Source organism: Henckelia pumila, chromosome 3 (genome assembly GCF_033568475.1).
Source record: "Henckelia pumila isolate YLH828 chromosome 3, ASM3356847v2, whole genome shotgun sequence".
NCBI lineage: Eukaryota > Viridiplantae > Streptophyta > Magnoliopsida > Lamiales > Gesneriaceae > Henckelia > Henckelia pumila.
The window spans coordinates 195,621,880-195,632,257 of record NC_133122.1 but is presented as its reverse complement, the minus strand read 5'-3'; the positions used below and the strand labels follow the sequence as shown (position 1 = coordinate 195,632,257).

At 30.5% G+C, this 10,378-nt stretch overlaps 1 protein-coding gene across 1 annotated transcript; it reads left to right on the top strand.

Annotated features, from left to right (window-relative positions):
- The first annotated feature begins 5,854 nt into the window (after window positions 1–5,854).
- LOC140892621 (uncharacterized) lies at window positions 5,855–9,056 on the top strand. The gene is made up of 6 exons (XM_073301565.1): window positions 5,855–6,387; window positions 7,698–7,809; window positions 7,912–8,083; window positions 8,184–8,365; window positions 8,516–8,657; window positions 8,752–9,056. The coding sequence occupies exons 1-5, from the start codon at window positions 5,972–5,974 to the stop codon at window positions 8,636–8,638; spliced, it is 1,005 nt and encodes a 334-aa protein (XP_073157666.1). The 5' UTR covers window positions 5,855–5,971; the 3' UTR covers window positions 8,639–8,657; window positions 8,752–9,056.
- The last annotated feature ends 1,322 nt before the right edge of the window (window positions 9,057–10,378 follow it).

Sequence of the window (10,378 nt, the reverse complement as noted above, 5' to 3'; positions counted from 1 at the left end):
GGGGAATGAATGTAGAAAAAGTAATAATAATAAAAAAAAAAATCAAGAAAGGAGACAGAGAGGTAAAAAGGATTGGAGAGATCGTGAAGGTCAGTCACTTGCACTTCTTCCAAGGAAACGTCAACCACATGAAACGTGACAACATTAAAAGATATTAATTCTGTCCTTTTCTCATTTTTAAGTCGATTTGATATTTATTTTAAAAATATTTTTAATATTTTATAAGCGAAAAAAATTTAAATTACTTGTTTAAACAAAATTTTTATAAAATGTTTTTAAATAATATTTTTAAAAAAATATTCTCTAAGTATTGTTTTTTAAAAATACTTGATTGGTGTTTTTAAATATTTTTATAATAGAACTATGGAAAATAAAGATAAACAACATTACTTTTTTATGTTAAAATATTTTTATAAAATAGTTATTCAAACATATTCTTAATTGCTTAAACATGTATACTGAAAATATTAAACTAATGCATTAAAGAGAAAGGACACACAAATCTAGGAATGTCCTATATATATTTAATACAAACACTTTTCTAAATCGATTTCACATATCTATTTTGTGAGATTGATTAACTATAGTATTATTTTTTATGATACAAAAAGTTTTAATTTTCATTGTAAATATTAAAATATGTGTCGAATCGACTCGTCTCACGAATACAAATCCATGAAACCGTCATATGAGATGTAATATTTAATTAACACAAAAATTCTTATGAGACAATCTCACGAGTCAATTTGTGCGACGGATATTTTATTTGAGTCATCCATAAAAAAGTATTGGTTTTCATGACAAAATTATTACTTTTAATTATAAATAAGGGTTAAATTGATTTATCTCACGGATAAAGATTCGTGATACTGTCTCACAAGAGACCTACTCATTAATTAATACTGTTTGTCATGTACTTTCTTTTCAAATAATTAATCTCAATGAATATATTAAATCGTCTTATGTTGTCATATTTAATTTGTTTCCATTTCTTCCGGTGTTTGATAAGTAAAAGTATATATCACTCACAAATCACAATTATGTAAAATGCACATATCACTGATTTGAATAGAACATGTATGATGTAATAAATCAAAATATATAAATTAAAATTGATGGTATAATGTCGACATTATTATTCTAATTATTTTTTGTGCTTGAATCGTCATTGGCTAATCATTGGGTGTAGGATATGTGCTTCCACTTGCAAGCATACACACAAATTTTTTATAAATTAATATCGTTGACATCATAAAATTTTATTAATTTAGACAGGAGTGTTAATTGATCGATATATTAATAATTAATGAGTGAATTGTGAATAAATTCCTAAATTCAAACTTAACTTTTTTATAAATCTCTACAATAAATTTTTTTTTTTAAACTCCCTAGGACCAACAAACTTGATCAAATCCAATGTTTAATTCTTGTACCCAAATTATGCATTTATGTACTACATTTATGTACTTCATTTATGCAATGTTTGTGCTCAATTATGGTACTTGAATTATCCGCGAAAATGGTATCAGAGATTTAGGTTAATTATTCAGACTTTATATTATTCGTTAATTCATACTTTCCTTTGTTGAGAAGAAGATTTTTACAAAATATGACTTCAAACGAAGGTTTGAATTAATAGGATTTTATTCATATGAAATTCTATGAACAAGTTAATCTATTCACAATAGATTACTTACAACAGGTTGTGATTAATGCTCTCAATTTTAAGGGATAAAGAAAGATGATTTATAACTCTCAATTTTAAAAAAAACTTGGAGGATTCAATAAGAATTCTAAAAGATGGAAAACCAAGAGAATCGGATAAGGGACAATCTCTTAATCAAATTCGAGAACTCTGTTCACAAACAGAATAAGAAGCAACTTTTGAGATTAGTAAATCATGAGCATGATTTACTAAAACGCATTGAAAAAGTAAAAAATAGTTACAATACTCTACCTACTGAGGCCTTAGAAGTATTAAGGCTAAATAGTCTTAATCGATAGGTAAAACAATGTCACGTACAAAGGATTAAATGCTAAACACTTTGTTAAGACAAATTTGAGGACCACTAGAGAGTTGAAACAAATAAATTTGAGTATAGAGAGTTAAAGAGAAATAAATATTTGGGTTTGGGGATTTTAAAATAATTTGTCCATAATTTTGTTTTAAAAAGAATTTTTCCAATTCATAAATTTAAGCGTGCCAAATCAATCATTATGTTTCACACGTCATTTTTTGAATTGATAAAAAAAAATTAAAATTCGTTGTACATATTTGTATTTATGAAAATAAATAATTGATATTAATTGTCTTTAATAATCATATAATAATATTGTATAACCAAACAAAATACACCGTAAGCATCTCTGTAAATAATCATTAAATTAAGCACTCATCAACAATAATTTTCACAAATTTTTGTTGTAATTCCAAAAAACAGTATCGAAGTTTTTTTTAAAAAAAAGAAGAATATATAATTTTTTTGGATGTCAGGGAAAAAAATTTGAAAAAAAATGTAACTATATTTAAATTTCAATAAAAAAAAAATTAGAATCATATTTTAATAAAACTTTCTAGTTATGTTTTTAATTTAAAAATATTATTATTTATTTAAGTGAAAGGATCATAAATTAAGAAGAGTGTTATTTATACTTCAAAAGAGTTGATCACACTCCAAGTTATATTTTTATTGTATTAGTTGACAAAATTACCCTTATCTATGACATTCTAAATATATATAAAATTTTGTTTGACCTTCCAAACATATATTTGCATTCATTATAAAAAGACAAAAACTTTTATGAGAAGGTTTCAAGGGTCATTTTTCTGAGACGGATCTATTATATGATTATCAATTAAAAATATTATATTTTATGCCAAAAGTATCACTTATTATTATAAATATGAGTAGGATTAGGGGTGGTTCGGTATGATATACCGTGGTATTCGTTGAATACCGCATACCGTACCGAAAATTTCGGTATACCGAAATTTAGGTATGACATAAATCTATACCGTTCTTATCGAAAAATTTCGGTATATCGAAATTCGGTACGGTATCGGTATGATACCCTGTGTACCGATATTTTATTTTAAAAAATAGTTTTAAAAAATATTTTAAAAGTCGGTATACCGATACCGTGTATATCGACTTTTTAAATATTTTTTTGATATACCGAAATACCAAAATTTTGCAAATCATATACCGATATCGATACCGAGAATTTCGGTACGGTATCATACCGAACCGAAATTTTCGGTATACCAAAATTTTTGGTATATACGGTTTTTTTTCGGTACGGTATATGCGGTATGACGACATTTCGATAATTTTTTCCAGCCCTAAGTAGGGTTGACCCGTCTCACGAATGAGACCGTCTCACAAAAGTGTTATTCTTTATAAAATTTATTATGTTTAAATCACTCATATTTTTATTCTAGATATAATCAAACAATAATATTTTAACAATTAACGTGCAAAAAAATTTATATATTTTATGTTTTATCTCGAATTTCACAAAATATTATAAAATTTTTGTTAAATCAAATTAAATATTAACTATTAACTATTATCTAAATTCGTGTATAATTTGATTTGGTTATATCATGATTAACTCCATTATTAATTTTAAGAATATATATTATCTTACTTCAATTCATTAAATATTTGAAAATTTGACCAGATAATAAATTGAAGTTCCGGAATGATATTTTTTATTTTTATTTTTTTAGAAAGTATTTAATTTCTTTTATTTATTGAAAATATTTACTTAATTTTATTGCTTAGAAATAAAGTATTTTAATTAGTATTATTTTAATTATTTTATTTTATTTGTTTTCAAATCAAGTAATTACACAATAATATATAATTTATACTGAAACTAATATTATAAATTCACGACATATTTATAAATAAATAAAAATAAATATTATATTATACCTTTTAATATACTATATTATTATTATTGAAAATTATATTATTACTTTGATAAGCAAAGTATCTAGTCATATAAACTAATGTAATTAAAATGTATAAAAAATTAGATAACTATATCAATATTTAACAATTCATTTAAATTTTAGTATTATTGCTATAGTGTGAAAAAATAAAAAACTCTCCAAATTCAGTTAATACGATGATAAATTATATTTTTAGGAGATTTACTATATAAATTTTTTTCTATTATTTATATTAGTTTTAAGATTTTCTCTAAAAATGATGGATTGCTTATTTATTTGTTTATTAATTATACAAGGAAATTAGTTTATATTAGGTATGAGTTTAAATTTTAGAGTGATTTAAAACTCACTAAACAATATGAAAGGATAATATTATTAATATGTAAAATAAAAAATTAAAGTGAAGTGTTATTAGTATTTTTTAGAGTGTAAATAACATTACTTTAAATTTATACAAGTGTCTTCAAAAAATTATTCTTGTTAAATGGTGTTTGCAAAGCTGGCTTGACCATAATCGAAGGTAATTGAGAAGAAAGAGAACCTACTGGGCTGGATTTTAATTCAGTGGCCTAGGATTAAATAAAAAGCCCAGTAAGGCCTCTGGTTTTCAATAAGACCAAAATTCCAAGTTAGCCATTGTAGGGAAACTAATACCATCTCTCTGAAGCTTCGGGCTTCAGTTAGCTAACGCAGACATACACTTGTGACTTGAGTTTAAGGCGAGTTTTCGAGTTTGAGATCCAATTTTAATAACTTTTCCTCCTACTAAAAAAAGGAAAAAGAAAGAATAAAAAAGAAAGACCTCTACATAAGAAACCCCAGAAATTCGAGTTAGATGAAAAAAATTCACATATTACAAATTGAACCACGATGCTAGCATTTCTAGTAGAGGTTGGTGTCTCTCAGAATTTTTCGTGTTCGAGTAACTTTAATAGAGTTTATTTTTTTGTTAAAACAAAAAAACAATAAAAAAACAAAACGAAACATAATCGTCTGATAGTCTCCTCATTCGAATCAAGTGTGTATCCTAAGGTAGGAGGTAGGCCACACAAGCAAAGTGAACCAAAATCATATTTGCCAATTGCCACAAGTGTTTGATAAACTAATATTTTCTAAAAAATATATAATTGAGTGAAACCTTGTGTCGGTTCGAAGCCAACTATTTTATTGTATCTTTATGCTATAAACTAGTTCAGATTTTTTCAGAAGACCGCTAAACAACACAAAACAAATTAGTTCGTCTAATTTCGGTTGATTCATTTTATTTTAATTACTTGAAACAATTGTTAAAATTAAGGTTAGATGAGCGTTAAGCTACCTTTGAACTTGGTTTTGTTTTGGTTTGAAGCACCAAACAGTTGGTTCCTACATATATATGCCGAGAAACAAATTATAAGCAATTATTACGTACATTTTTGAAAACACAAAAATAAATAAGGTTATTTTATGATCAATAAAATGTTATTGTGCAAGAATCTCCTCCAAAACCATGAAATGACATCAAAAACACTTATTTTCCATACTATGCTAAATTTTTTTTATATTTAAGACGAGGAAAAAATTCGTCCAAGATTTTACTTGCGCGATATAAATAATTTACCCATACGAAACGTCGGATACACGCCACGTGTATTTTACAGTGGAATCTATAAAATATTTTTTAAAAAAAATATCTGCTACATAAAACTAATCCGATAGGAATCCACTTTGTAGAATGACTTCAAACACCAGCGTTACCCACCAAATTCATTTCAAAATATGCCAACAGTCGGGGTCAGAAATGTCATTCGAACAAAACATAAAGCTGACACAAGGGCATATTCGTAATTCGATCTCGATGTATGATTATTATATTTAAATTTATTTATTACGTAAAAAAGCGACAAAGGGGAAGAGAGAGATTCGAAACAGAGAACTGAAGAAAGAAAAAGAAGAAAGAGAGAGAGAACAGATAAGAGGGAAGAGCCGTTTGAGTTTTCCGTTAATTTTTTCGTTTGAAGCTACATTAACATGGTGTCGGATCAAGAGATTGCCCAAGGAGTGGAGACGGTGCTCCGTCACTCCGACCCTAACGCCGTCACCTCCCTAAACGGTGTCGTGCAGCAGCTGGAAGCCAAGCTAGGGTTGGACCTCTCCCACAAAGCTGGCTTTATCAGGGACCAGATTACCTACCTTCTCCGCTCGCACCCAGTGCCCAAGGACCACCTGCCACCACAGCCCTACCTTCAAATCCCGAATACTTTTCTTCCCCAGCAATTTCTTCATCCCCATTTCGCTGTTCAGCAACCGCCGCTGCAGCAGAATGATGCTACTCCGCCGGGGTCGAAAGTGCAACACATTGACCCGAAGATGTTGCAGGTGTCGAAGGGGAGAGCAGGGGCGGCTCAGAGTGCAGCGGCAAATGTTTCTGAAGCTCCGAAAGGAAGGTATGTTAATGTCATCCACCCATTTTTTTATGTCGCAGATTCGAGGAGCTTGGGTTTGTTTACCCTGCTGGGTAGATGGAGTTGTTATTTTTGCAAAGGTTACGGCCAAGTTTTAACTCTGGACATGTAGATATAGTTGCTTATTTATGTGGTTTGTGTGCAATAAATGGTACCTGTTGGTTTTTATTGTAAAAATTACGATCGACTTAGGGTTAGGGTTTACTTTCTTGAATTGTGAACTAAGTGGGTCTCCACAGAAATTAACTTTTCTCTGGGTTATTTTACTTCAACTGCAATGCCGATGGTAAAGTTCCGATTTTTATGGTCCACTCCGTCTTTTTAATGGGTGCTGTTTCTGAGCGGAGTAAGTCGTAACTATTGTCCGCCATCTACTTGAATTTTTCGCTTGCTTTTATGGAAAATGTGCTTGTTTTATATGTTTTTAACCACTTCACTATATATATATGCTGTCATGATGTTTATTATAGTATATAATGGTTTTCCTAACAAAAAAACATTACCGAGAGTTTATATTGCTGCAAAGGGACTTTGATGTGGGTTGCTGAACCTTAGTTTACCAACTTAAAACTACTCGTTTGAGAGCAGAGCTCTTCACTTAGGTGAGAAATTGCAGAAAAAAGGGTCAAATAGAGGCCACGGAAAAACTAAGTTGATTTGACCCATCTGATGTTCAAGGTTTTTGTTAGGAGAGCTGCCTGATTACCTTGATTCACACTACTAGTTGCGTCTATTTCTTTCAGGAATGCTTTGCACAAACAATAGTTTAAAAGTTTGGCTATGTGGGGTTGTCAAGTAAAAATTTACTTCGCACTGCCAATGCTAGCAAAAGATTAAAGGTCCATCTAGCCAGTGAAAAGTTCCAGCAACCGATGCAATTTTGTGTGTATTGCTTGAGTTGATACTCATTTACCAGAGAGAACTAAACATTACATAAATTTGATCAGTATAGTCTGTTCTAGCTAATAGAATCGTTAGGGATACAAAGTTGTTGGAAGTATGGGACCTACTTGCATGAAGTTACCATTATGTTCTCCTTAGTGTCATTTGTCATTTTTCTATGAACACGATTGATGGGTACGTATGCAAAATACAGTTTGTTTTATATACTCTAGCCTTTTTTAAAAAAAATATGTGCAACTGAGAATGGTGAACTAGATTATCTTCTGGGACTGGAGACTTATTTGATGTCTAAGTTTCGTTTCAAACCAACATAGAATTTTATGCGATACACTTTGTTATTAATATGTTGCACTGAGACACCGGATACTCACATTCACTTTTTATTTCAGTACTCCAGTTGGAACCAAAAGAAGAGGTGGTCCAGGAGGTCTAAACAAAGTATGTGGTGTTTCGCCTGAACTACAGACCATCGTTGGGGAGCCAGCATTACCAAGGACAGAGGTTTGGATATGATTAAACAGTTGTATAAGTTTCAATATTATGTTTTCCGAATTGGTGCTAAATGTAGGAAATGTGTATCACATTGCTTTATTTTTAATTCAGATTGTGAAGCAACTCTGGGCGTACATTAGGAAGCACAACCTTCAAGACCCTGGTAACAAGAGAAAGATCATATGCGATGATGCATTGCGCGTGGTTTTTGAAACAAATTGCACCGATATGTTCAAAATGAATAAATTGCTTGCTAAGCATATTATTCCACTGGATCCAAGCAGTACGTAACACAAATACAAGATCAACATTCTACTTGCATTGACTTTGATTTTAAATCTTAATTCCAAATGTTATTACAGTTTTGTTTTCTGAATAATCAGGCCAAGCTAAGAAATCAAAGGTTGAAGATGAGCAAGCTAAGCAGCAGACTACTGATTCCGGGGCTTCTCCTGGGAAAATATCAGATGCTCTTGCAAAATTTTTCGGAACTGAAGATTGCGAGATGCTCCAATCAGAGGCTCTGGGACGTGTCTGGGATTACATTAAAGTTAACCAACTGGAGGTACATGATTCATGAATTGTCAGACCTTGTTTATTAATAGATAATACTTAGCATTCTTGAGTGGCCGGCCAATACCTCAATTTTAATTTTATTTTATTTTTAAATTTGAATGTTGTAATTTGAATTAGATAATCTTGCTTTTCCACGTAGGATCCTCTGAATACGATGGTGATTCATTGTGATGTAAAGCTTCGGGAACTGTTAGGATGTGAAAGCATTTCTGCGTTGGGACTTCAGGAGATGCTCATACGTCGTCATTTATCTAAACAGTGACAATTTTTCTAACGGAACGGTTAGCTTGATCAGACATTGAAATTTAATGTGATCCGATCTGGTGATTTTAATCTCTACACCAAGGTGATGTGGTTTTACATTTTTTTTTGCAGGTTTGTTTCATGTTGTAGCTGACTGGTTATTTTGTGATGACATGACTGGTGCTAAAATGGTCGAAGCGGCGTTAGTTTCTTTTGGCTTGTCCGGGTGATCAGCTGTTTTTGCCTTATTTCCTATGTTGGTTTCTGACAGTTGGTGGATGATGAAAATGGATGTATGTGTAGTAAAAGGGTAATGGCTAGAAATATGATGTAATTAAGCGCTGACCTTAGTTTAGGCTTCTTATGTTTGGTTGGATTTATGTGTTCTGACTGATGCGTTTGAATGTAGTTGAGTGCAAATGTCATTTCTTGCTATTGAGTTTGAGTTTTCTGTAAAACTGTCTCCCCACGCAAAAATAAGCATCGAAATGGCTGCAATTGTGTGGAGTCGAGCTCCAAGAGAGACCCGAGGTAGGTTCCACGATTGGAGCTCGAACCGCTCTATCGAGATTTTGCTCTGAGGATCGATTCAAATTACATGAGCTCTATTTTTTAGTCGAAGTTATTCGAGCATTTGAAGTTCCATTTTTGTTAGCATCCATTGGAAACAAGGATGTGCATTATCCTTGACATATTGTTATTCGATCCTTCCTCCTCGTTATAAATTTATTGGGGCTTTGAAAAATAATATTTGAACGGGTAACTTTTGATTAAAATGTTAAGTTAAATAAAGTTTAAAAATAGTCACTCTCACTCATGACCCCTTGGTCAAGTGGTGTCACTGTCACCTCTCCTACATTTTCCTCGTCCAAAAAAATAAAAATATAAATATGGATGTTATAATAGCGTTTAAAAAAAAAAAAAAAAATGTATGTGACTTGAATTCGAGTGGCTTGGAGAGTATTTTAATCAAGTCATTTGAATCAAAAAATTATGATGTTCTAACCACGCAAGATATGAACTTGCATGCGCATCACACGTAAGATTTGATTATATAACAATTGATTTGCATCATATATTGTGGAATACACTAATCAAGCCACTCGAATTAAAAAAAAAAAGAAAAAAAAGCAAATCATGATCGAATATGACTTAAATTTGGGTTTCTTGATTAGTATTATTTGATCCTACATTTGACATGTTTGGATTTGAGACGTGACGTACTTCATACGTATGTACCCATAAAATATAATGTATAGTCGTTTTTTACATACATTTTTTGTTGGCTATTTTGCTACTACTCGGTTTTAAATATGAAATTGTCTTAAATTTGGGACTTTCGTCTTAGATGAGTTATAAAATATATTATATTTAAACGTTAGTACCTAATGAATATTAAAATAAGGTACCTGATCAACTCTTCAATGAGTCGTGGGAATGAAGCTATTTTGATAATTCCTATTTTGATAATTCCCTATTCCATCACGCCTTTAATATATAGATGAATGACTATTTCGTTTGTTGCCCTTTCAATTTCTTTATTTTTTTTATAAAAAAAATTTATTAGGACTGCCATTTCAATTCTACTATATATGTGGCACCCCTAGCCTTAGCACCTATAAAAAAAAAAATAGAAACATCAAACTAATTTATTTTATTTTTATTTTTTTGATTAGTTAAACTTTATTCATACAAAAGTAAAGTGATCCTTTGGAAAAAGTAGAAAATTCGTCTCGGAAAAAGTTTCTGAGTTGATGAA

What these genes read in the sequence shown, in the direction of transcription:
- LOC140892621 (XM_073301565.1), top strand. Translation starts at nt 5,972, where the DNA reads ATGGTGTCGGATCAAGAGATTGCCCAAGGAGTGGAGACGGTGCTCCGT. An exon ending in TATTCCACTGGATCCAAGCA is followed by an intron (nt 8,084 to 8,183) that starts GTACGTAACACA and finishes CTGAATAATCAG; the next exon opens with GCCAAGCTAAGAAATCAAAG. An exon ending in TTAAAGTTAACCAACTGGAG is followed by an intron (nt 8,366 to 8,515) that starts GTACATGATTCA and finishes TTTTCCACGTAG; the next exon opens with GATCCTCTGAATACGATGGT.